Source organism: Mustela putorius, unplaced genomic scaffold (genome assembly GCF_011764305.1).
Source record: "Mustela putorius furo isolate JIRA1106 unplaced genomic scaffold, ASM1176430v1.1 tig00001114_pilon_pilon_pilon, whole genome shotgun sequence".
NCBI lineage: Eukaryota > Metazoa > Chordata > Mammalia > Carnivora > Mustelidae > Mustela > Mustela putorius.
The window spans coordinates 1,100,846-1,127,182 of NW_025421575.1; the positions used below are offsets into that span (position 1 = coordinate 1,100,846).

Genomic DNA, 26,337 nt, shown 5'->3' on the forward strand with positions numbered 1-26,337 from the left:
ACAACTATACAAGTTTTTGTATTTATAGAGGTCAAGCAAGAGGGTAGGTAGGGCAATGGTGAAAATACAAGGAACAGCAAAGATGCACCTACTTAAAATGTCATTTACATAAGTCTAAGATTCTTGTATTGGAATATACCTTAATCTTTATTTTATCACTTGAAGATTAAGCCATTAAACTACACAACATAAAACGAGGGCTATATCCCATAAACCAGTATCTGCTCAAACTCACAGTGAGGAAATAAAAAATCAAGGTTGCATGAGAATTCCACTTGATTCTAAAACTCAAGGCTATTTGACACTGGTTGGAGGAAACAGAACCTTTATCAGATCAGATTTCCTTTTTAAAGAAAAACCCGAGATGATCAAGCACAAATGATCACTTCATGCATTTTATTGGTAGTCTATATTTTAAATCTGCAGTATGACATCTTACATAGGGAAAAAGCTTCTTCCTAAAAGATAACTATTAATAATCAAACCAGCTTTAATATGACTGACCTTTCAAGGTCTTGTTTTGCATTAAACAATTTAATTTTTAGCAGGTATAAAGCACTGTACAAAAAAAAAAAAGGAAACTGGGTACATTCTCAAAATTTAATACAGGGCTTCCCAACCAGGAGTCTTCTGGGTAGATATTGGAGAAGGGGGTTATGTTCAGATTTAAATTGAAAGAAAATGAGAAACCAGGTAAAGCAAGCCGACCAAATTCACTTCACTTTGTGCTCCTCTCTGCTTTTTAGAAAGTCTCTCCCAGAGGTCAGGAAGCCCTGGTATAACAATCACTTTAGTCTTTACAGAACATACATTTATGTGCTTCATGTTCAAAGACATAAAGGCAGCTTTTGTTACTATCCCCCCTTCAAATCCCTTCAGGTTCTTTTGGCTTCAGAAAACTTTCTAAGACTGCTGCCCAGTTCTTTATATATGAATCCAAGTAAACATCTATACCAAAGCAGCTCTTCCCGGGAGAAGATAAACAGGCACAGATACACAACCAGGCCAACTGCGTACCTACTCAATTTGATACCTGATCACATGGCCCTATATCTTTAAAAGCAGCACCAGGGACGAATGGAGCTAACAAGAGGTAAAAATCCAAACATCAGACAGTAAAAACACATACAAATCAGATAAAAGAATGTTAGCAGAGGCGCACTAAACAGAGTTAAGGCTGGGCAGCTGGTTCAACCATACCTTGGTATTGGAATAAATCTGTAAGATCAGGAACTGAGAGGAACCCTGAAATAACGAGGCACAGTGGTATGGTGGGGTTCATTTTCATTTCATGTATTTAAGGTTATCATTTAACCCAGGTGACTATAAAGCAGCCTGTGGGTCTTTAGTAAACAAATCCTAATCAAAACCTAGTTATCTCACTGTAATTGTATTTGAGAGTGTTTGTTTCCTTCAAATTCGAATGAAAACACCTATAGAGACATGAAAATAATCCTAAAACTGACACAAACTGTTATCCCTTGGAAGTTTGAACACTTCAATAACAGCTCTATTCTGTGCTGTATTTTAAATACAAAGTGGAGTTATTAAATCAAATGAGATCACTCAGCTGTTGGGAATATAATAGTATTTTAGAAATGTTCCAGTTAAGAACTCAAATTCAAAATGCTAAAACTTTTAAAGGGCAAGTACTCAACTCATATCTATTTCTTAGTTGCTTACTAAAAATCCAATTTCAAAATAAATGAAATACTTGTTCCTTGGACCCTGCACTTTTAACTTTCCAAATGAAGCATATTATTTTTGTTGATCTACATTTTCGAATGTTTTCCAAAAGCATGTAATTTACTATTTAACTCCATGAATTACAACGCTGTTATTAAACATATATTAGAATTATTATTCTTAAGGGTAAAAAAAATGCCTGACACCTTCCTATGTGCCTTATCAATCTCTTGCATCACTAAGGTACAGAATACTTTAGAAAGTAGCAATCAGCAGTCTTACAAGAAAAGAATAAAAGTGCCCTGCAAACATGGCTTCTATGTACTTAAGATTGGTAATACATCTGATAGGGAAGCCAGTAAGGTAAAACTTTAAAAACCCAAGGCAAATCACTAATAATTTGTGTTCACAAAAGAACAAAGGAGAATAAAAAGGGTTGGAGGGGAATACCCTCCATTTTTAAAAGAAAAGTATCAACAACCACCACAAGGTGCCACTGCATTCTAGCAAGCGGTAAAAATGGCCTTTAAGAGGCCTTTTCCAACATTCACCTCCCTATCACATGGGTATTTTGGGAACTGACTGAATGTCATGACTGACGCTTGACCCATTTCAAGTCATGGACATTTGGGAAGCAGGTGGTTAAATTAAAAAAAAAAAACATATTAAGTGAAAACCCTTCATAAATACAATCTGAGACACTGACATGAGAACACTTGGCACAGAAAGGACATGTTTTCCCAAGGGGGGTAAAAATTACTTGAGGTAACACTTACAACTAAGCAGTTTCCTAACCTTAAAGTCTGGATAAACTCAACAATCATGTTTTTAGAGATCACGTGTGTGTGTGTGTGTACACATGCCTATGAGCACAGACATACACACACCACCACACATACAAAATCCCGATACTAAACTTTGTTAACTGTACAACTGATAATTTCCTACACTTCCAACACTAATGTGATCTCTCAATCCCCACCTCATTAACCATTAACACCACTGAGGTATAACTAATGTGTTCTTTTTAGGGCAAATATTCCAAATGAACAACACGGCTCATCTTCTAGTGTTGCTATAAAGTCTGCACACTTTAAACCTAACTTGCTCAATTCTGTTTTAAGTATTAATAAATCTCAACCTTGTCAGCTGCTTGGAGTTAAACGGACATAACACCTCAAATGCTTCATACCAGTAAGTAAATTTTTAAAATATCTGAAATACTCAAGGAAACTCAGTTTTTAGTATTTTTCCCTATGCTCTGAACAATGTGATTTCCCAACATTGTTTTTTCTTGTTCCTATTAACTGCATGAAGTTCAAACTAGGTCTTCAAGACAGAACCTTTCTGTAATAAAGAAAAAGTGCAAAGATACAAAATGAAATGTAAAGTCTTTTGCAAGAAAATGCTGCCTCAAGAGAATAGGCGTTTTGGATACTGGTGGGAAAAAAAAAAGACTCTTGTTCTCCACTGTACACCTGACACCTATGAATGACCTTGTCTTCAATGTCCACAACACTAATAAATACAGTCATGGACCTTGTACAAAATAAAAATGAAGTAGCAAATTCCACTAAAATATTTGTATCCATTCTACACAATCCAATGGGAATCAGTGAGTGCTATTGAAAAAGGTGTCCACATGCACATGTCCAGTATGTGCATTCCACTGAAGGCTAAAAACTTAAAATCCTTTTTCCAGTGTTTATGAATAGCTTCAATATCTACATTCAAAACCAGCATTCTGCATGAATTACCTCTTACTTTAATACTTCACAAAGGAGTAATACATCTTGGGAGGTTAGGAAGGTACCTGTTGTCAATAACTTTCTTTTATGCTTAGAATGTGCTGCAGTTCTTTTTCAACTATTTAAAATGAACACCCTTATAATGGGACGTTTTATACCAAGAGGAAAGTGGGTTTTTAGCCTATCAGGACTACCCTGCAGATCTGGAAAATCGCAGATTACACCCTTAGGAAAGGAGACAAGGAGGCTCACAAATATAAAGGAATCCTGACTTTTACATGGATAATTTTTTTAAAAAGATAAAATGTATTACATAAGCGCCATAAACAGTGAAATCTGCTTATATTAAAAAAAATAAGTGAAGCTTTGTTTGGACATTATTTCCTTGCAAGAGCAGTACATATCCTTAGTAAACAACTACCATATTTACAAGTTAATCTCCTTGATACTTAGGTAGGAGTGAAAGCCAAAGGAAAACATGAAAGAATGAGCTTTGAAATAACCTTTACAGCTAAGCTGATAACAGTTAAGGTAGCCAGCTAACTCCTGAAGCAGACCTGTTTAATTTGTACAGTATCATGGGTAGTTTTCACTTTAAAGACCAAGGATGTGTGCAATTCCTCTTTGGGCCCACTATCTTTTCCCAGATAAATAAGTCCTCCACATTCAGACTAAATCCTAACCCCAACTGGCCTCAAAAGAGAAATTCAGCATGAATACACTGGGGTTCTTCACAAACCTAATCTCATTAACTAAGGAAACAACACAAAACGCATGTCCCATAGATTGTGAGTCAGCAGCCTCATCTTCAAACATGGGCAGCACAATTAAAATGTGAATCTCAAATGACCCAACACGATTCATTTTCAACAAAGGATGAACATCCCTTAATTCTTCAATTGGCCTTTAAATGTGAGATGTTAGGTCTGTGTTAAGAGTAATGAAGTATTAACAAGTGTGCACTGGTACCTTAAATGACAAATCTCGAAAAGAACGCAAATTTGACACTTTCCTATTAGTACACACATCTGTACCAACTTTGATTCTTATAATGCTAAAAGTGGTTTATAGTCTCTTTCCTCCACCTTCCCTTTTTCCTTTTCTGAGGAGCAGACTTGTGAAAACATCAATGTAACTTGTGCTAGGTGGTAGTGGTTTGTTTCTTGTTTTTAACCAAAACTCTAACAAATTCGTTAATCTACTTCATCAGCTCAAGCAGAATACTGTGTTGAGGACCTCACCATATGAAACCAGTTCCCGTCTGTATGATTACTGTCTTCATAAAAATTTTAAATTTTTCAGAGCAGTTTTCTTGACTCCTCCCATCTTTCATTTCCTGCTTAAATCCAAGTTAAAATACCAAGTTTCTATTGGTAATGCAGCTCAATTCTGCACACTGTCCTTTCCTTTGCATGTCACAGTAGCTGTTCACATACATTAAATACTAGATATGTTCTGCTCTTGACATCTACACACTTAGAAAAGCAGCTTTGTACTTTGTTTGGGGTGTGTGTGTGTGTGTGTGTGTTTTACTATCTTGGCTCACAAAAAGCAGTTTTTTTTTTTTTCATTTCTAAGCATGGTACTTTACAATTTTTAATGCATTAATACAACAGTGCATTGGAAAAGTACTGAGCCTCTACAAAATAGCTTTACATTTTTAAACAAATGAATGTGATTTTTCACTTACACAAGCATAGGCTTTTTAATATTTCCACAAGATAAATATCTCAATTAAACTATAAGCTCACTCTACAGTGTGCCACAGTGATGGGCTTAGGAGACAGTTATACACTTAGAAGATCCTAACCTTAGTGTTATTTACACTGACGTCCAATATCACCTCATCTGAAAGGTGAACAAATGATATTCAGCATTTAGCTGAATTTGTGCCAACTAATAACTGGGAATGGTATAGCTTTAAGCAATCATTTATGAAACATGTACTGTAACTTAGTCTAAACTGGCAGTTTCCTTTGCCCCTCTCCTATGGTGTGGGAAATGTTAAAGATCAATGTGAAATGGATAAAGAGCCATTGCTAAGGCAGATCTTTAAAAAGATAACAAAGGAGAAACTGATAAGCATATATGACAAATCATCAGTAATATCAATTACTGGTACTGAAATCAGATTTTTATGTCCTAAAACGTTGCTTTTAAATATTTTCTTTTATTCTGGAACAGAAACTGGAAAAAGGACAATGATTCACTCAGAAAGCAATGACTCAATTCAGGTTGCTACTTTACATTTAAGCACCACTCAAAAAGTGGGCAGAAAGCAAGTGATTCCTGTTTGCCCATCACAGTACCAGCTACATAGCTGAGAGTTCAGAACTTAATTACACAACACTTTCTCTGTTACCAGAAGCTAACACTGCTCTGCGACAAATAGGACAGGTAGAATTCTCAGACAACCAGCGATCGATGCAGTGGACATGGTACTCATGGGAACAAGGTAGTTTACGAAGTTTGTTGCCTTCTGTGTATTCTGTAATGCAAACACTACAGGTTTTTAATGCATCGTTTTCACCAAAACTTCTCATTGCCAAGTTGTCAATCTGTTCTTTGGTGAGTCCTCTAGGCTGGTCATCATCATCCTCATTTAAGAGGAAAAACTGAGCCAGACTAAGGAAGGGCAAAGAGCCACTTTCATCAAATGTTACTGGGGCCCTGTGTCGACCCTCTCGTCTGGCACCTGAGGAGCCTGATGATGAGCTTCCTTCATTACTGCCTTCAAACACCTCTGAGCTAGTCTCTGAACTTTCACCACTGGAACTGGAACTAGGACTGGAACTGGAACTAGAACTGGAACTGGAACTGGAACTGGAACTTGAACTGGAACTGGAACCAGAACTGCTACTACCACCAGAACCCCCTCTTCCATTCCGTGACTCTGCCCTTTCCACATTTCGACTTGAGACTGAGCCACTGGGCTCGGAATCACTATCACTGTACATAAAGTAGCTTAACTCACCAAAACCTGTCATTATCTGCCTTAACATGGTCTGAATTGCAACAGATGTAGTCTCACTTAAACCAGTATTTAAAATTCTACGAATTGGAATTCTGATGGTACTGACATAGGTTCTCACACCTGCCCGTTCGGAACGTGAAAATGTACGCCTAAAACCTCCTCGTTCACTTTCATAAGTGACAGTATTGTTTGGCGTCTGAGACCTTGACCGAGTTCTGCTAGCTATGCTATCTCTCTGCCGGTACTCTCCAGGACGAACTCTTCTTACTTGCAGATCAAGGACTATGGTTGGAGGTCTCTGTCCTGATCCTGCAGATTCACCACTGCTGGTTGTGTCTGAAGAACCTGCTCCTTGTGAGGCATTTCTTGTTCCAGAAGCTGCAAAAAGACCTCTACTTAGCAAATCAGGTCCACTTATTTGCTGTCTCAATGTCACATGGTGTCGGGTTCTAGAACTTCCCTCAGTCTCATTTACCAAAGGATGCTCAAAAGTCTGAGATGAGATACTATGATGAGATCTCCGTGGAATTTCACTCATTGGATGCAGAGGTGACCTACTTCTTTCAGCTCTCGCTCGGGTTCTCCGATGGTCTGGGCTCCTGCTTCTTGCCCTTCTCTGACCTCTGGTGGGTGCAACTTCTCCCATTAATGCCTCAGTTGAATTTCGTTCTGATCTAGATGGCCTTGCAGATGTTGATTCAGATCGTGGATTTTCCACTTGCCTTTGGCTGCTGTTGTCTGTATTTTCTCCACCAGAACGTCTTGCAGATGGCTCATTTTCATTCTCTGGATTTTGGCTCCCATTATTACGGTTAACGTTGATCTCTAAACTGAATCTGAAATCACCACTGTTTGGGTTAGTCCGGCTCACTGCTCTCCAAGATTGGTTTCCTCTTTGACCACTTCTTGTTGTATTTCCAGTTTGTCTGACGGAGTTAAGCCAGTCTATTATAGAGTCACCATTGGACACATCATCTGAAGAGTCTCCACCTGTTTTTAAAACAGGGAGGGGAGAGGGAGAAAAAGGAACTACTAAAATTAGGACAATCATGTAATAGTGCTCTAAAACTGTGTTAAAAAACAGCAAAGATTCTGAACAGACCTCACATTTAAAGATTTTTGTGAACTACACTACACAGATTTGCAAGTAAAGGCAGGAATGTTTCAATTCCATTTTGAAAAAGCAAGCTAATCCTAGAGAAATTCAGAGAAAGTTTTTTTTAAAAGGTAGTCTGAAGGAAATCTATTTTCAGAACTTTATCATATACAGAGCCTAGGAGACCACCGTGGACTGTCAGAAGACATTTTTCAGTCCACTATCAAAACATTAACCAAACAAGGTAAACATTCGTTAGGGTACAGGGCTAGTATTTTTGTTCAAGTCACGTTTTTTCGCATTTTCGTTAGTCTACATTTCCTCTAGGATCTTGACTTAAGTGCCTTTGATAATACAGGACTTTTAAAATACAAGACTACTGCAGCCATTGCAAAAATATAAACAGGGTCTACTGGTTCCAAAGTATTTCAGGAAATCTTTGTATTACCAAGATTTTAAATTAACATGAAATTGGAGACCAGATAAAAAATGAATAGTCTGAACCTCGCATGGTGCATATAATGGCATGCTCTAGAACCAAACTGTTATTATAGCCTCTATGTCAGACAGTCAAATTCCCTATAATCCTACTTAAAATTAAAAGCAGGGTTTCTCAACAGTGGCGCTATTTCCATTTTGAGCCAGGCAATTCTCTGTTGTGGGGGCTGAGCTGCTATGAATTTTAGGATGTTAGGGTGTTTGGCAGGATCCCTGACCTCCACCCACTAGATGCTCATAGCAAACCCTGAGCTGTGACAATAGCCAAAAAGGTCTCCAGATATTACCAGCGTCTGCTGGGCGGGGGTGGGGTGGGCATATAACCCATTGAGAGCCACCGGGTTAGAGAATACAGCATTTCTTTCTGCTGGTAGAAAATGCACATGTTTGTAAGGAAGAAGTAATTCGGTAGGTGAGAGCAAATTTCAGCAGAGGTGCAAAATCAAGAAAATAACCAGCATATTTAAATAGGCCATTTCTCACTATGTCTCAATTAAATACAAACCCAAAGGTGAAGCAGAAAAAAAAAAAAAAAACATGTTGACATTCTCACCAAATACCAAGAAAATGCCAGTTCCCTTTTTGTTAACAGTTCCTTAGTACTAAATTAATCCATGCTGTTTCTGGATAATCTTCAGCTGACCTTTCCTGGAGTTCCTTATCTGTTCCATCCTCTACCCACCCCCCAAGGCAAAATATACCTCTGTTTTCATCTGAGTTTTGTGGTGGTGGGCCCTCTTTAATTTGTTGTAGTCTTCTCAGCAACTCTTCCTCAGTACTTTCACCTGAAAATAGTTTAGAAATGTGTGCCAAATTACAAATAAAAATGGAGATGAAAACCAAAGACTAGGAACGTCGGTAAAATTTACTTCTTTGGGGGCATGACATGGCAATTTATGCAAGTTTCTTTCCAGTTCACTTAATGCTTTTGCATGCAATTTCTCATTCTTTCAAACTGAAACTCTGGGAGGTAGATATCATCTGCATTTTTAAACAAAGAAACTGAGACTAAGCGAGAGACTGCTGTATTAATAAATGGCAGGGCCAGAATACCAACTGAGGCATTCTAATTCAAGTCTGGTACTGTTGGCTAAAAATGCACTCCCTCTTCTAAAAGTCATGCTAACACCTTACCTTTCAAAATTTAAACAATAACGCAAAGGTTAGAATTAAATAGAAATGAGGAGCACCAGAGATCATGAATTTTAATTAGGATCAAATGAGACCTAACTGGGCAAAAGAGAATAACCAAACACGAAGTTCTGAATTGACAAATTTACCCAAGGACAGCTTTGGAGGACTACAACTGGAACAAAATCCGGGAATCACAGACAACCCCCCCCCAAAAAAGCTTGTCCTAGGAATCAACATTCTCATTAGCTCTTCCATATTTAAATTTATCTCTAGTAAATTAAATGAAGCTAGTTAAAACAAAAATATTGTTCAGCTCCACTTTTTCAGTCAGCTCACTATAAATTCATAATGTAAATCCCAACTAAAAGATGTCATATAGGATAATTCCAAATAGGAGTGAACAGAATGAGGCAGTAAGTACAGCAATAAATGTCATTCTACATCCCCTGTATTAAAATGATACTTCGTAACGGCTGAAGAGACAGATTTTTAAAACAAGTTTAAAAAAAAAAAAAAAGATCAGCAATTTACATATATAAATCTTTACACATCGCATACCTGGGGTGCCTAGCAAATTGTTATCCCTCATAAGTCTATAATCTTCTTCACTCAGGTTATTTACAAATTGATAGAAAGCTTCTTCCCGATCCAATCGGTCCATCTGACTTCTGCGCTGTGCTGCAGACTGATCACCACTTCCTTTATCGTTAGAATCTGAGCTTTCCATCTTGATGAACAAGTGGAAAATAATCTATAAGGAGAAAAGAGATGAATCTTGAAAACAAAAGTTAGCATGTGTTCTGTAGAACACTTTTAATTATGTGAAAACCCAGAATGCAGGTCAAGATGTGAATTTTAAGACCTCATATGAATAAAATTTCATAGAAGAAAAACTCCTGAAAAAGCCCTGTTATGTTAGGAAAAAAGGAGGTCAGGAATTAGCAAGCTATGGACCATAGGCCAAAATCAGCTCTGGTGCCTATATTTTCCTTGAGATCTAAGAATGATTTTTTTACACTTTTAAAGATTGCTTTTTGGTTTTTTTTTTTTTAAACAAAAGGGAGATGATGTTTTGTGATGTCTAAAAAGTACATGAAATTCAAATTTCAGTGTTCAACAAGTTTTATTACAATACATACAGCTTCACTTACATATTGTCTGTGACTGCTGTTCTGCCTCAACAGCAGAGCCAAGTAGATGTGAGAGACTGAATGTGGCCCTCCCACTGCTTTGCACTGGTGATGATCTGTGCCTTCTAAGATGCAGTGAGGCAACCTGACAGCATTTCAAGTGCCATGCGTACACCATACTGTGACATTTTAAGAAGTCACCAATACGTTCTCATTTCAAATGAAGTGAAAGTGCACTTCGAATGTCACCCTCAAGGGCATAGTAGGGAATGGGTTATTTTGTTTTGAGATGAACAGACTGAATTCATTATGCAATGGCACTATTTAGCTGTGTTAAAAGAAAATACATGTTCATACTATCAGACCAAGCATTCATCACCATGTTCCCAACTCACAGCTAAAGCTGTAGTCTGAAAAACTGGAAAATTTAAAACTAAATATCTCATCAACAAATATTTTCTCACAAGAATAGAAACAAGGCTTCAACCAGAGTAAGTCTCCAAGTGGCTTGTTAGCTAAGCAAAAAAAGCTATATTATTGATGGTGAGTTAATTAAACTGTGCTTGATTTCAGAAGCTAGAGAAATGTGTCCAAAGATCTTTAAGATTATTAGCTTTTTGGGGAGTAGAGTTGCTCAAAAATTCAAGGATACTCAGATGTCATAATCAATTGAAAAATGAGATAGCAAATGATACTGAGTGGTTTTTCTTGGGCCTTGATGAGTCGACAAATGTAAGTGATACTATTCAGTTGTTTATTCAAGGAGTCAAGTGTTTTTTACTCAAGCAGTTTGAAGTAACTACAGAGGTAGCCTCTACAAATAGTCTGCTTGGAGCAGCTACAGGTAATATTTTAACAAAGTTGAGAAAACACTAAGCAGTTTGAAGTGGAATCTGCTAAGATGTATTACAACTGAAATGGTGGTACATGTATGTGTAGAGCAGAAAAGACAAGCTGGACAAATTTCTGAAGCCTATGAAAATGTAAAGTGCTTCGCGTCTATGGGTATTCCTTATACTATGCATCAGCAGGTAGCCCGTAGAAACTATGTGAATCTATTATATTGCTGAACCAGCAGTGTTAATGGTGAACTTCATTATTGTGAACTTTACCATCACCAGCTCTCTGAATTTTTTGTCAGAAAAAGAAGCTGAATATCCTAACTTGTCCTACTACTTGGTAACAGTGCTGACATGCAAAACTGACTAAAAATCATTTCAGCAACAACTGACACTGGAATCATAATGTCAAACAAGATGCTTCATGCACTTCTTATGCTATCAAAGAAATGAGAGCTCTGTTTCCATACAAATTTGTAGCAGATTTATTTTCTAAGCACGAATTACAGCTCCAGAAAGACTTTTCTGGACCTACTGCAAGTACAAAGAACACTACCTTATTTCAAAATCCATCTAATCGTCCATCTGAGGAGCTTCCACCTAACCTTCAACTGAAAGTGACAGACAACTCTGCTGTGTAATGATATGCTAAAAGGTAAATATCAAATGAATTCTATAAATGCCTTCTCTAAGGGATAAATATGCTTCATTAATTTATGCTTGTGGATTGATTAGACAGCAATATAGGCATACTGTGTTTTGTTGCACTTCACAGATATGTGTTTTTTAATAAATTGAAAGGTTTGTGACAACCTGGCATGGAGCAAGTCTGCTGGTGCTATTTCTTTAGCAGCATTAGCTCACTTCCTATCTCTGCCTCCCATTTTGGTTAATTCTTGCAGTATTTCCAACTTTTCATCATTATTATATTTGTTATGGTGATCTGTGATCAGCAATCTTTAATGTTGGAATTGTTTTGGGGTGCAATGCACCATACCAATAGAGGACAGCAAAGTTAACAGATAAATGTGTGTGTTTTGACTACACCATCAACCACCTGTTCCCCCGACTCTCCCCGTTTTCTTAGGCTTCCCTATTCCCTGAGACACAATATTGAAATTAGGCCAGTTAATAAGCCTACAACGGCCTTTAAGTATACAAATGAAAAGTCACACGGCTCTCACTTTAAAACAAAACCTAGAAATGATCAAGCTTAATGAGGAAGCCATGTTAAAAGCCATGATAAGCCATAAGCTAGGCCTCTTGTGCCAAACAGGCAAATTGTGGATGCAAATGAAAAGTTCTTGAAGGAAATGAAAATTAAAATTCACTCCAGTGAATAGATGAATGGTAAGAAAGCTCAAGAGCCTTTTTGCTGATACGGAGAAAGTTTAAGTCATCTGGACAAAATATCAAGCCAGCTCCAACATTCCCTTAAGCGAAAGCCTAATCCAGAGCAAGGCCCTAACTCTCCTCAACTCTATGAAGGCTAAGAGACAAGGAGGCTGCACAAGAAAAGTCTGAAGGTTGGTTCATGAGGTTTAAGGAAAGAAGTCATCTCCATAACAAAGAAGTGCAAGGTGAAAGGGCAAGTGCTGATACAGAAGATGCAGCCAATGTCGAGGCAAGAAACTCTACCAGCAAACATTACTGCTCATTGAAAGCTCAGGGGATGGTTAGCACATTTTAGCAATAAAGCATTTTTAAATTAAGCTATGCATTATTTTAGGCATAATGCTACTGCACACTTAACAGACTACAGTACAGTGTAAATGTAACTTTTACATGCTCTTGGAAACCAAAAAATTCATTTGACTTGTTGTGTTGTAATATCTGCCTGATTATGTTAGTCTGGAACTGAACCTGCAAGATCTCCAAGGTTTTCTTGTACCTGTATGTGTGAAGACATTATAAAAAATGAAATATGGAAAATCTCACTTCAAGTCAGTAACACTAGATGAATGAACATCTGCCAATAATTTTAATGAGTACTACATTTAGCCCTAATTATGCAAAATGTTATCCCTCCAAAAAAGAATCCCATTCTTCGTGTTATTAGACCTGTATTACAAAAACACTAATCCATTATTATTACTATTACCTTTCGAATTTAATAAAAAAAAACTTTTGTAGAAATTTGGGCTTCTCTCCCTATCTAACTAACTATGTAATATGCTCAATTTTGCTTTTTAATCAGCAAAGCAAAAGAACAAATCACTACCTGGCTTTTCTATTACTCTCAATTAACCACTCCAGTGATAAACAGTGGTAGTAAGCAATCTAAAATAAGACTCCAAACAAAAACTTTCATCCTCTAATTCTTTTCCTTCCAATCCCAGACTGACCTTAAGTTCACACTGGAAAAAATAAAAGTTAAGTACATGAACATATGAAAATCTGATTTGTGAAAGAGGTAATCTATATTGATACTAAGATTTAATCCCACACACAACACATAAAGTATCTGGATATTCCTAATTCAACTAAAGGGAAAAATAAAAACAAACCCTCTTTCAGATAGTGAAAAAACAAAAGACAAAGAAGCTTCTCTAACTGTCTGGTTTTTTATAACCTGAAACTTTAAGAAAATTGGAAATCAACAGCCTGAAGTTATATAGGCCAGGAAATGAAAACAAACAAAGGAAGCCAAACTTTCCATATGTAGTTAAGGAATATAATTTGGTATTGGGAACAGTAAGCAGCTAACTTAAAATACAGAAAAGCTCAAAAGAAAAAGAAACTACAGCCATAATTTTGCATACCAAATAAAAGCACCAGTAACATTTGCTAATATTCTGAAACACGTAATATTGTGAAAGTTAACAACATGAAAGTTAGGACAATGTCCACTTGTGAATGATCAGTAAATAGTTCTAAAAATAAATCGTAACTTTTTTGAGAGAGAGCAAGCATGTGTTGGGGGGAAAGGGAGAGAGGGAGAGAAAGAAATCTTAAGCAGGCTCCATCTCATGATCCTGAGTCCATGACCTGAGCTGAAACCAAGAGCTGGACACTTAACCAACTGAGCTACCCAGGTGCCCTAAAAATAATTTATAAAGAAGTACAACTCCATAGGGTTGAAAGGCTTTCAAAACATAAATCTTCAAAGAAGACAAAAATGTCTGTTAAGTGCTGATATTTGAAGGACATGAGCCAAAGATAACAGAAAACATACATACTAAGTACTGTTTTAAGAATGGCACAAAGTCTTAAGAATAGTTGTCAAGGAGGTTAAAGCCCATGTGGAACAGAAACTTGCAAAAATATGGGAGATTTTAAAAATGGCTTTGAAAAATATAATAATAAAAGGAAAGAAAGAAAGAAAAGAAAAACATTCTGAAATCAGAAAGGGGTCTTGTATTGAGTTGGGGGGGGGTGGAAATGGTATACTAACAGAAGATGAAAAGTAGAGGCACTCAATTTCAGTTTTGTTTCCATTTTATTTAATGAGGAGAAATCACCTTTCAACTGGGAAGAGAGGAAAAACAAACTTCTCAAAGAGAGAATCAAGACCCCAAACTGCAAAACTTCTAATGATAACCTCTGAGAAATCAGAGCAGAAGAGCGATGCTAAAAATACTAGATTTTAGAAATGATCAAATCTTCAAATAAAGCGGAGTCTATAAACTGTAGCACAGCAAAATCTGACAATAAACCAGGGAAATTCTGCAATAGACTATCAGATATACTGCAAACATGTAGAAGAAAATGTATTCATCAGAAGTGGGGTTCACTGCCAAATTAATCTCATCTGCTTGACAGAGGGACGGTTCTCAACCCTTGGCTTACACATTAGAGTCACCTGGAAAACCTCTGGGGTTGGCCAGATAGCAGTATTTTTAAAAAATTCCACAGGTGGGGCACCTGGGTGGCTCAGTGGGTTAAAGTGTCTGCCTTCAGCTCAGGTCATGATCCCAGGGTCCTGGGATCAAGCCCCACATCGGGCTCTCTGCTCAGCAGGGAGCCTGCTTCCCTCCCTCTCTACCTTTTTGTGGTCTCTGTCAAATAAATAAAATAAAATCTTAAAAAAATGACACCTTTTAAAAAAAATTCCACAGGTAATTCTGTTGGGCAATTAGGGTTGAGAACCTCTTTGACAGGGACGTGTGACGATAACACTGCTGACTAGTCTGGCCTGATTTCTGTAGAGTGTGAGATTATATATTCTTAAATGTCACAGAGAAATGGAGGCTATATCACTGTTTCTCTAACTTCAGCATACAAACGAATCAACTGGAAATCTTCTTAAAATGCAGATTCTGATTCAGTATATTTGAGATGGGGCCTGAGAACCTGCATTTTAAATAATCCTCCAAGGACTGCTGATCCTAGAATCACAGCTGAGTAGCAGAGTCTGAAGACAATACAGTTTAACAGATTCACAGCTGTCAAATACCACCCTCAAAGATTATAGAGCAATGTTAACCTGCAAACAGTCCTGTCTTTAGCATTTAAAAGAGAGCCATGTCAGACATGCTAACCAAATCTCAGCAATTTAAAGCTGGGAGTTAGTAATGAAGATGTATGCATAGGACAATATTCTGAATTCTCAGTGGATTGTGAGGATGAGCTGAAATCAACAAAAAGATGGTAAATACACTATCCCGAACAGTTTATGAAGAATTATCAGGCTGAAATAACCCATCTTAAGAGTACAGAGTAAGGGGAAAACCTACTCTTGTGACAAAGGCAGCTCACATGAAGAAGACCTGAAGGTTTTTAGTTAACAAAAAGCTCAATAAAAAGCCTGTTTGATCTGGCTAAGGAACCTAACAAAGACCCATACTGCTTTCACAGACCACAGTGTTCAAATAAAAATAGTAACAGACCCACTGCAACCTGTTGTTCAGATCTAGAGTAACCAAGATGATAAGCCAGGTAACAGCATAAAGGAAATGCTGAATTACCTGGAGATGTCTAGCCTGAAGACAAGCCAAAAAATGGGCACAATTATGAATGTCAAATATTTAGAGTAATAACATGAAAGAAAGCAGAACCACAGAATCAAACTAGGGCCACTAGTTGAACTATGGAAGCAGATAATTCTTCTAATCCTATGGTCTAATGATTAAACTGTCCAAAAATGGAGATGCCACCAGCCTCCCGAAACAGGCAAACTACCCATTCCCTGGAAATATTCAAGCACAGGCTGGATATCAAGAGGAGATTCCTTATTAGGTAGGAGTTTGAACCAAAAGACCCTTTGGACTAAAATGTCATTAAGGACCGGGAAAGCCTCTTGGTTTTCTACTCTGCGCCTAGGATCCTATTAAGCTACGAATTCCAGCACCACAATTTTGCTGTAACACTTTGACAAGACCAATCCACTTAAGTTGTTCCATCCCCACCCTCCAACACACTTGGTCATTTACTACCTTCATTCACACTTCTACAAACCCCGTTCCCTCAGCCCCTTCTTAAGTCTCTCCCCATTTCACTCACCCTTTAAGCTTCAATGAAATATTACCTCCTAAGAAGCTTTTACTAGCTCAGATAGCAACTTTTTCATCCACCTCTTCACACAGGGTTTGTGCCACTAAGAGTGGCACTTTGTGCCTTATGTGGTCTTTTTTATTTTTGAAATAATATGAATCTTATTTACCCAACATAACCAAAGTATCATTTTGACATGTTATCAATATAAAAAAACTCAAGAGGTTTTATTTTCTTTTTTTTAAATACTGAATCTTTGAAATGTGTATTTTATATTCACGGCACATCTCAAGTTGGATACTAAATTTTCAATGGTTAAAGTAAAATGTAGTCCTATCAAAACAACATAGTTGTATTTAATGAGAAAATATATACTACTTCAGTTTTTATTTAACTTAGTTAAAATTAAAGAAAATCAAAAGTTCAGTTCCACAGTTATATCAGCGACATCTCTACCTTACAGTTTTGAAAACAACTAAAAGGTAGAGAAAACACACACATGGAAAGAATTTCAATGTGTTCCCAATATACTGTTCACAATCTATAAACCCACAACTTCTACATCCTCTTTAAGTTTTTAAAAAATAAAATAATGTTGAATACTCTACAAATACACATGGAATAGATGATTCTTTCCTATGCTCACCAATCTTCAAGATCATTCCTGACCTTTTAGAATTTCTATCATTTCCTACATGTTAAATAGAGATTAAAAAAAACCACTATACCTCTATTAAAAACCCTACTGACACTGTGATTTTAGGAACCATTGAATCCTAAATAGCTCTTGCCTGGTGAGCTTAGAGGTTAGTTGATTGCATGCAAGAAGAATTTCTATCTTCGTTTAATTTTATCTTCCAATTCAAGATTTTTAACAATGAGACACACTCACAAAGTAACATATGATTGTCCAAATTACTATTACTTACACAATCACATCCCGCTACCCTTTCCCCACTCTCATACTTACATACCAGAGAAAATCAAGGGAAAGAATTTCCCCACATAACATCCCTGCAACATACTTATTTCAAAACTGTGAACAGACCAGCAAGGTTTCATTAAACAGAACACACAGTATTTTGCTAAGGTATAGGTTTCCATTAAAAAAGCAGTTTGGTTTTTTTGTGGTTGATTAGGGGACAGGGAGAGAAAAATCTGATTTGCTCCCCTATATGTGCTTCCTTTCTGCCTTACTCTGCATTCCCCCTAGGCTGGGAATGAGGGTCAAGAGATTTCAGCACTGACAAGTGCTCTACCTCTACCCTTTGGGGACACTTAAGGGGTGAGTTATGGCTGTAACACGTGCAGAATTCCCCGGGACTAGAAGTAATTACATTTTGGTGGGGGGGAAGAAAACCAGAATGTTAAGCAATGCTTTCAAATGCCTTGTAAAATCATCTTACACACAGATAACCCCCTATCCCCACCCCTGAACTTGGTCTTATTATATATAAGTGGCACAAAATGAAAAAATACAGTAAATCTAAATCACAAGTTCAGCCCCTGGTAGATGTAATATCACACTGGTGAGTGAAAATGAACATTTTAATGGCTAAAGCATGCCAAAGATGCCAGGACACCATAATTCAAATGATCAAATACAGAACTCTCTCCATTCTGGTGTCAAACTTTAATAAAGAATTATGTCACCAAAAAAAAAAAAAAAAAAAAAAAAGAATTATGTCACCAAAATGTGTCTCTAGAGTCTACTCTATGGTGGACACTGTAATACATTTCCAGTTTAACTAGTAAAAGGAAAGAAGGATACTCCCACACTCCTGGGCTCCTTCTATCATCATAAAAGAGAGAATCTTAAATCTACTTAGTTATCTTACTCTCAAGTATAATATTCATGTGTGTAAGTCAGAAATTCTGGATTATGTGCATGATTAGCATCAGCCACTTTAAAACTTAAATATGCCTATGAAAAGCTTACCAATAAAACAATTTAAGAGAATATGTAATTGTTAAATCACTTGGGTCTTTCCCTAGTTAAACAATACCCATCACCATATATTCATAGAGCACTTCTACTTATATTCCATTTAATCCTCACAACAATCCTGTGAAGTAGGAACATCACCTCAATTTTGCACCTAACAGATGTATAGGAAGAAAAACTGATTTACCAAAGGCCAGGTGGCTAGTAAGCGGAAAGAGCCAATAATTAAATCCAGGTCTCCTAATTCCAAATCTAGTCAACTTTTCACATATGAACAACTGCCCCCCCATAATATTCCAAAACTATAGACTTTAGAACACATCCCTTCAATCCCAATAGGCATGTCTAAAGTAATCAACCTCACTATGACATTTTTATACCATGTTCACTCTGGGTATGAAAACTTCTAAAACAACAAAGCACCTTTTATAAGCAGAATGAACCAAGCAGGACTTATTTTAAAATAAGTCAAGTTTTAGTATTTTTGTTTTAAAAACAAAAAATAGCATACTTTACTAACCTTATTTATTTCAGAGCACTGTGTGCCAATATATCCAAATCCATTCCTGGAAACGAGCAGCCAAATTAGAAATTTTGCCAGCCATTTCAAAAACTACTCGTTTGGCCAATGAATGGGTGACTGTGTCAGGTAAATTCAACTCTAGGAGGACAAGCCAGCAAGAAAACCAAGCCTGGGGTTTATTCTGTAATCAGGGAATTTAGGACAGATTTTATTCACCTTGATTAAAAGCACTGTTAGTGATCCCCATTTCTTCTACAGTCACTACCATATATTAGTATAAGTTATGCAGCTTACTAGGTTTCTGACCACTGTTATAAGTATTTCATTACCTCTCTTCAACCATGTACTCCAAACTTTAAAAAATGTAAATTTTGTTTTATTAGGGTGAAAAGGGTTCTAGTATCAAGCCCTGCATTGGGTTCCTTGGTCAGTGGGGAGTCTGCTTTTCCCTCTGCCTGCTGCTCCCCCACTTGTGCTCTATCTTTGACAAATAAATAAATAAATTCTTAAAACAAAACATTGTCTAGTACTAATGGGTCAGGAGACATGGTGCTAAGTACACACATATTATACTCAACAGACATACTGCATACTGCATCACAGTACCCAATGAAGACAACTGAAGGCACCAAAACATACTGTTAAAAGATTTTATAAAAATAAATTATCAAATTTATTTTTTATGAAATGTTTGTGTGAATATCTATTTAATAATAAGCCCCATCTATTAACTCTGGAATAAATAATCTCTTCTTAAAAACAAAAAGGTATAGTGGGAGGGAGGAATCAAGCTAACCAGTATCAACTAACTACCAAAGCATCTTGAGCATTTTTATCTTTTGTGTTCATACAAGCTCCAAAACTTAGTAGTGTTCTAAAGCAGAAGAGGCCAATTAAAAAAATCATAGTATCAAAATAAAAATGTGTAAAAAGAAAATGTATAAAAATACTGAAAAAGAACAAGTATCATTCTGCTTGCAACAGAGCTTCATGAAGAACCTCAGAGAATAAATGAAAACTAATGACATGCAATCCCTGTCACTAAAGCTCAAGAATACCACTGCCAAAATGAAAAATATCTCATGCAGTTTTTAAAAAAGTCAAATCACAAAGAACCACTGAATTTGAGGTCAGGATATAAAGTACCATTGTGTATGTAGTCACCAAAAAGTGTTGAGAATTCTTCACATGCAGAACGTTTAATTAAAATTTTATTAGCATCTGTAACAAATAAGAAATGATTAACAACCAAACAGCTTTTTTTATCCTATCAGTAAAAGGATAAAAGTAAAAGGGGTGGAATTTAGTTCTGTGAAAAGCAAAATATAGAGGAGGTACTGGGTTCTAGTCTTGGCTGGTAACATTAACCAGCTATGTAAATTTGGTCAATTCACTTAACCTTGTGTGCCTCAGGATCATCATCGATATTAAGAGCACTGGAATAAAACCATCCATAAGGTACCTTCCAGTTCTATGAATCTGGACTATGAATATAATATAACCCAGGTCACATTACAGTAATAAGTCAAAAATAAAACTAAAGAAACAACATGAATAACTAGGATGGAAGCTTAAAAAGCTGCGCTTTTCTCACCACCATTTTACTTACGCACTTCTCCCTTTTGTGACTATCTTACATTTTTCAAAACAAATACAAAGCATCCCTCTCTAAAAAACATGACAGGGTTGATGTTTATTTCACTGCCTTTACCTATGGCATGATAACTGTCACCACCCACACGATCTGTTGATTATTTCCAATATTGGCCTGTCAGAGGATGCTACCAAGACCTCTACTACTGTTGATACTATCACAGCAATACAAAATTATAAAACATTATCTGCATGGCAGTGTTACTTTAGCCTAATTTATATTCCTCTACCACTACCACTTGAAAAGAACAGCAAGAAAAAAAAAGGATTCAGAAATGTCCCTTATGTGTCTAATCTCTTGGAAGGAGGTCTACTGACCTGCATCTAACAAACAATTCTATTACAATCCTCAGAAACAGTTAAATCGGAAGATTATTAATACGAATGTCAACAAATCAGAGGACAGAGATCAAACCAAATGGTGCCAGTTCACAGAGATAAGTTAGTTAAAAAAGGAAATCATTGTGATGACATTTCTATTCATGCAAGTACTTTAGACAGTAAATTTAATCTTCGAATACCTATTTCATTTTCTTTACATTATTGAGCTACATTACTAAATTAGACTTTTGTCTTATCCACAAACTCAACTGTGCCTTCTCATTGTTGCCAAGAAGTCAAAAAATGACTCAAAAACCCAAAATGTTCATGTGTTTATGAAGAAAGTTATTAATGTAAAAAGTCACTGATTCCTGGCAATTTTGGTAAGGTAGTATCTTAATTTAAGAACATGAGCTTTCCATCAAATATTAACTTTTTAGTAAGTGAAGTAAATTTTTAAATTAAAATCTCCTGACCAAAAAAGAAAATACTATCTACACAAATGACTTATGTTATTTGAGGAAAACAATTTTGTGTTACAGAACCAAACATGCTGACTACTGTGCTTCCTGAACCAGTGTTCCTAGAGAAATGATGGCAAAAATGGCCATATGTCCCCAGTTTGTCCAGAAGACTAGCAATCTACACCTGTTATCCCACAGTAATTATTAATACGGCCCTCTTTCACTCTCAAAAGCATTCCAGCATGGATAAATTAATATGGTCACCTTAGATGTAATTGACACTAACAGGAACTTTGGTCAATAAAAAAATGAAAATTATAATTAAGAGTTAACTTCTTTTTCCCTACAGTTAAGTGGAGAGTAAGAGCAAAGAGACCATTTTTCATTCTAAAGAAAGTTTAAAACATTCAATACAAAAATCTCCTCTTCCCTGCAAAGTATGTTTGTTCATCACCATGCAAACCTTATAAGAGCACCTCAATCTGTAGTCATGAAATTACTGCACAAAGTCCACAAATCTACATACATACCACAAACTGTCTATAAATATTTGTCTCACATGTATGTAGGTACTATCAGGACTGACGAAATTAAAGTCCTGGGTCAGAAAATCTACAACAAAAAGATCAACTATGTATTTCAGAAACAAAATCACAAGTTCACAAGCATATGCCTGAACTATTCAAAACCGCCAAGATTTTCATATTTAAAAAAATTTCAATTGATGACTGGAAAAATGAACTGTTTGATTATCTGGGAAATTTCCATATTCAAGGGCGGCAAAAAACAACGAAGGGAAAAACAGACAGAATACTTTCTTAAGCTGGTTATCAAAACATCAATTGATTATGTAAACTGGTATTTTTTTAAATTGATGGGCCATAAGGTTTTGGAAATCTCTGTGTTATACAGAGATGATAAGGAAGCAGACTTACAAAGAAAACAAAACATGTCCTAGGCAGTGACCCAAAATTCTAGCACCTTGCTGGTCTGGATCTGAGAAAGGACTTTTCACTTTCTAATTTTTACTCACTCTATGGTAAATCAAGACAGAAGAGGCTGGTGAGTGATTTGCTCTATTTTGCAATTTACTAGGGCTATGCAGAAAGTAATATACACATTGTAATTCCATAGATAGAAATGTCCCATTTGACCTACTGTATTATCTAAGTCCCTACAACATGTTCACTAATCTCAACGAATATATCCAACCAGCCTAACATTTCTAGATATCACTTCATTAAACTATTTCTTAAAACCATGTGTGGTTTTAAATTAAGTGTGTCAAATAATATCGCAAGCAGTAATAGCTGAAACAGAAGCCATGACATAAAAAAGGGAAGAGTGTAATTGCTAAAAAAGTCTCTTCTGCATCATAAACCAGATTCTCTTTAAGTGGGAACAAGTTTTTGATACGACATAACCTGTAGATTTTTTTTACTGCAACCTTTATTTTCTTTCCATCTCCAATCTAATTAGAGAGCAATTAAGTCTAGAGGCATAAAAGTTTAGTGACTTCAGCATCAGAGACATCTGGGTTAAAATGGGGGCTCTACCATTTATTAGCTATTTAATTGAGGACAAACTGCTTAACCTCTTTTGAGTTTCAGTTAACTCTGTAAAATAGTTAATATCCTCATGGGGCTTTGCTGTGAGGATTACAAAGTCATGCAAGTGAAGCACAGGACACAGTACATAAGCATTCAATACAAGTTAGCTTTGAATTTAGGCTAACTAACTCCATCCCAGTTTGCTTGGGGCAGTCTAGGTTTGCACCTGTTGTCCAGGCATAACTATTAATAATGTCCCTTTTGCTCTTAAAAGCATCCTGGCTAAGGCAATAAATCATGTGGTTACCATAAAATGATGACGATGAAAGGAGTTAATATCAGAGTATTTTTTATCAATTATGAATTTCTGGATCTTGAAGGAAAAAAATGAACACCAAACAAAATAATGTAGGATTATATTCCTGTAAGATGTTCTACTGATATTCATTTAGTTATGCAATGAACATTTAAATGCTATTTATTTAGACCCATCCCACCCCAACAATGACTTAAGGCAGCAAATTTCCATTTTGTTCTTTCTGTTCTATACACGTACTGGTAAACTTCATACATTATTTTAGAAGGGGAAAATTCGCAGATAAAACACTAGTGGAGTTCCAGCTATTCAGACACACTACCCTTTGAATCCCAATAAAAAATACCCACTCTTATTATGAAGAATGCCCAACACCAACAAACATGTATCAAATAAGCCCATCCAATTACAGGGCCTGCAAAACAGAATAAATATTTTTAAACATGCATTCTACACAAAAATCATCAGGAGACGCAACAAAAAATAAATTACCTGACTGTTATGACATAGTATTGTAATACAATAAACTGGATTTTAGTTTTCTTCACTCTCTGCTCTAGAAAAAAAAAGAATCCATTATTCTTTCTCTTTCAAGATACACATTTTCTATGAAATAGACACAACCTAAAAAAAACATCCTATATATTTTAAGTTACACACCCCATAACCCAATCTAATTTAATATTACTACTAGGATATTTGGGGAGATGGAGGTCAGAGGAAACCAGGAATCTTGTGTAAGATGTAAGATTTCCTTTAAAGGCTGAAAGCCAATCTACCTTTTAATATAAGCTTGCTTAAAATAGGCCTTTCCTTATCAGACCAGTAATATTTTCAGATTCTGATAGTTACTTTCAAGGACTTATCTGGCACATTACAGTAGCCTATGGCAGGAGCTAAAGTATGAGAAGATCACTAGGACATTAGGGATAAAGAATGAAATATTTTTCAGTTTAACAGTCTCCTAAAACCATAGTTTAAAAATTATTTGGATTGGTCTTCCTGGGTACTTTATTTTTATAATCTAGAAAGCTGATTATTGGGGGCAATAATTGTGCCTGCCTGGTCTCATGTTATCCAGGACGGACATAATGTACCTAATAGGACGATATGAGTAATTGTGTTTTTAATTTCGAAGAATCAAATAAGTGATTCTAGTGGTAGAAACGACTAGTAATACATTTATTTCTTCCTCCCTTCAACCATCTAAAGCGACTGCAGTTAATTCTGATTCAGGAAATGCGGGCTCTTTATTTGCACCAAAATTATTGTGGGACCTTGCAAATGGTGGATGACAACCTGCTATAAATGCTTCCTCTTGCCCCCAAACGAAAAGAATGACCTAAATAACAGGACCGCTAGGCCTCAGATTCCCGGACTAACCTGTGGAATAAGTATGGGGAAACTGTCTAGGGAAGGAACGTGGCTGTCTCCTCCATCTTGAAATTAATCAGCATAAGGCAAAAAGGGACTGAGTATTCAGGAAGCAGAAGCCCAACCGGTTAATACTAGTTACTAAAGCTATGGCGTACGTGGCAGGTACCGCCCGCAGAAGCCGAGACCCTAAGGCTTTTCTTTTGAGGGGGGAGGGGTTGGGTTGTTGCCGGATTAAACGGAAATTAAGTTGAAAATCATTTGGCCCAATTCCCACCCTTACCCAGGGAAAAACAACAAACACGCAATGGCTTTCCCCTGCCTTTCTGGGGGATCCTTGCAGTGATATCTGGCAAAGGATACACCAGGGTTACTCGAGTAAGGGAGTAAACCACAGTTGCCCCAGATCCTCAGGGAAGATGTCATCGTGGCCCCAGGGGGCGCCTAATTTATAGTACCCAGCAGAAGGACTCAAAATGGGGTTTTGCAAATCCTGGGAAATCTAAAGGCCCAAGAGTTCCCAGCATCTGACTTAGAGCAACCTGATTTTTTCCCCTTTTCCCAAACCCAAGCCCGCCATATAAAAGGGGGATGGGGAAGCGAGGGAAGCCTCCAGAGAACCCAAGAGAAAAACCTGAGACGATCAAAGATTCTCACGCCTGAGGCCAACACTCAAAAATCGCCTCCCCCAAATTCTAAAGGCTGTGGAGCGTCCTGGCTTTAGCTCGCACCGCCACGGAGAGGAAGTACTACCCACCTCCTTCCCCTTCTTCAAGAGACTGTGACTATACACCCAACTAAAATGGCAGCGGCGACTACGCCACGGAGCCCCCCGCAGCAATCAGCGCCTGGGGTCCGGAGGCGGTACTGAGCGTCCGCCACGACACGACACTCAGGCCATTTTGAGAGAACGCGGCAGCCGCGGCGCCGCTGTCTTCCCCTCGCGCTCCATCCATTTCTCAAGAGGATTTCCCAAGGCTTCACTTACTCGGTTTTGGTGTCGGGTCCGACTCTATCGGTTCGGCCGCCGCCGCCGCCGAGGCTCCTGCGCGCCTCCCCTGCAGCTGCTCTCAAGCCCGCCTCTGATGAGTCGCTGGCGGAGACCCGCCTCTAGCCCAGCGCCTGCTCCGAGACGTTGCTCAGGCAGCCATTATCTTCCCCATTGTTACCAAGCAGCGACAGGAAACGACTGCCCACAACAGGAAGTGATGATGCGGTGTTCCGGCCCCGCAGCCCCACTCCCAGCCTATTAGCCAATCCCAGGCGATTCCTCGAAAAGGCTCGGCGGGAGGAAGAAGGGGGCAGCAGACGACGCGGCAAGGCGGGCCGCGATCTGGAAAAGGAGCGGGGCTGTGACGCCCACCATGTGACAGGCCCCACCCTCCTCCGCCATTTTGAACTGTGGCGAGAAATTCGCGTTTTGGGCACTGTGGGAACCTGAGTTTTCCCAGTTCTGGAAACTGAAGACTGTCACAGCCTGACTGCTTGAAGCCTTTTTCAGAGAGCGAGAAATGCGGTATTAGTCCTACCTGACGTCGATTCACACGCTTAATTCAGACTAGTTCGTACAGCATCTTACCTTTAATTCAACATACATTTATTGAGTGCCAACTGTATGTCAAGCATTGAAGATGTTGGGAATGCTGCGGAAAT

At 37.5% G+C, this 26,337-nt stretch overlaps 1 protein-coding gene across 3 annotated transcripts; it reads right to left on the reverse strand.

The window, feature by feature from the left end:
- Positions 1-25,877, reverse strand: RLIM (ring finger protein, LIM domain interacting). Of its 3 annotated transcripts, XM_004780251.3 has the most exons (5): positions 25,673-25,877; positions 23,803-23,866; positions 9,695-9,887; positions 8,704-8,787; positions 1-7,398 (listed from the first exon to the last, which is right to left on the reverse strand). In XM_004780251.3, exons 3-5 carry the CDS (start codon positions 9,861-9,863, stop codon positions 5,774-5,776), a joined length of 1,878 nt encoding a protein of 625 aa, XP_004780308.1. In that variant the 5' UTR covers positions 9,864-9,887; positions 23,803-23,866; positions 25,673-25,877; the 3' UTR covers positions 1-5,773. The 3 variants fall into 3 exon arrangements, with proteins under 3 accessions (XP_004780308.1, XP_004780307.1, XP_044943271.1); XM_004780250.3 differs by lacking the exon at positions 23,803-23,866; XM_045087336.1 differs by lacking the exons at positions 23,803-23,866; positions 25,673-25,877 and adding an exon at positions 19,004-19,025.
- Positions 25,878-26,337: the final 460 nt, after the last annotated feature.

Bases quoted from the DNA above. Each gene is read 5' to 3' on its own strand.
- RLIM (XM_004780250.3), bottom strand. From the start codon at position 9,863: ATGGAAAGCTCAGATTCTAACGATAAAGGAAGTGGTGATCAGTCTGCA. The intron at 8,788-9,694 runs GTATGCGATGTG...AACTATTTTCAG, and splicing joins CAATTTGCTAGGCACCCCAG to GTGAAAGTACTGAGGAAGAG. The intron at 7,399-8,703 runs GTATATTTTGCC...TTTTAAAAACAG, and splicing joins AAACTCAGATGAAAACAGAG to GTGGAGACTCTTCAGATGAT.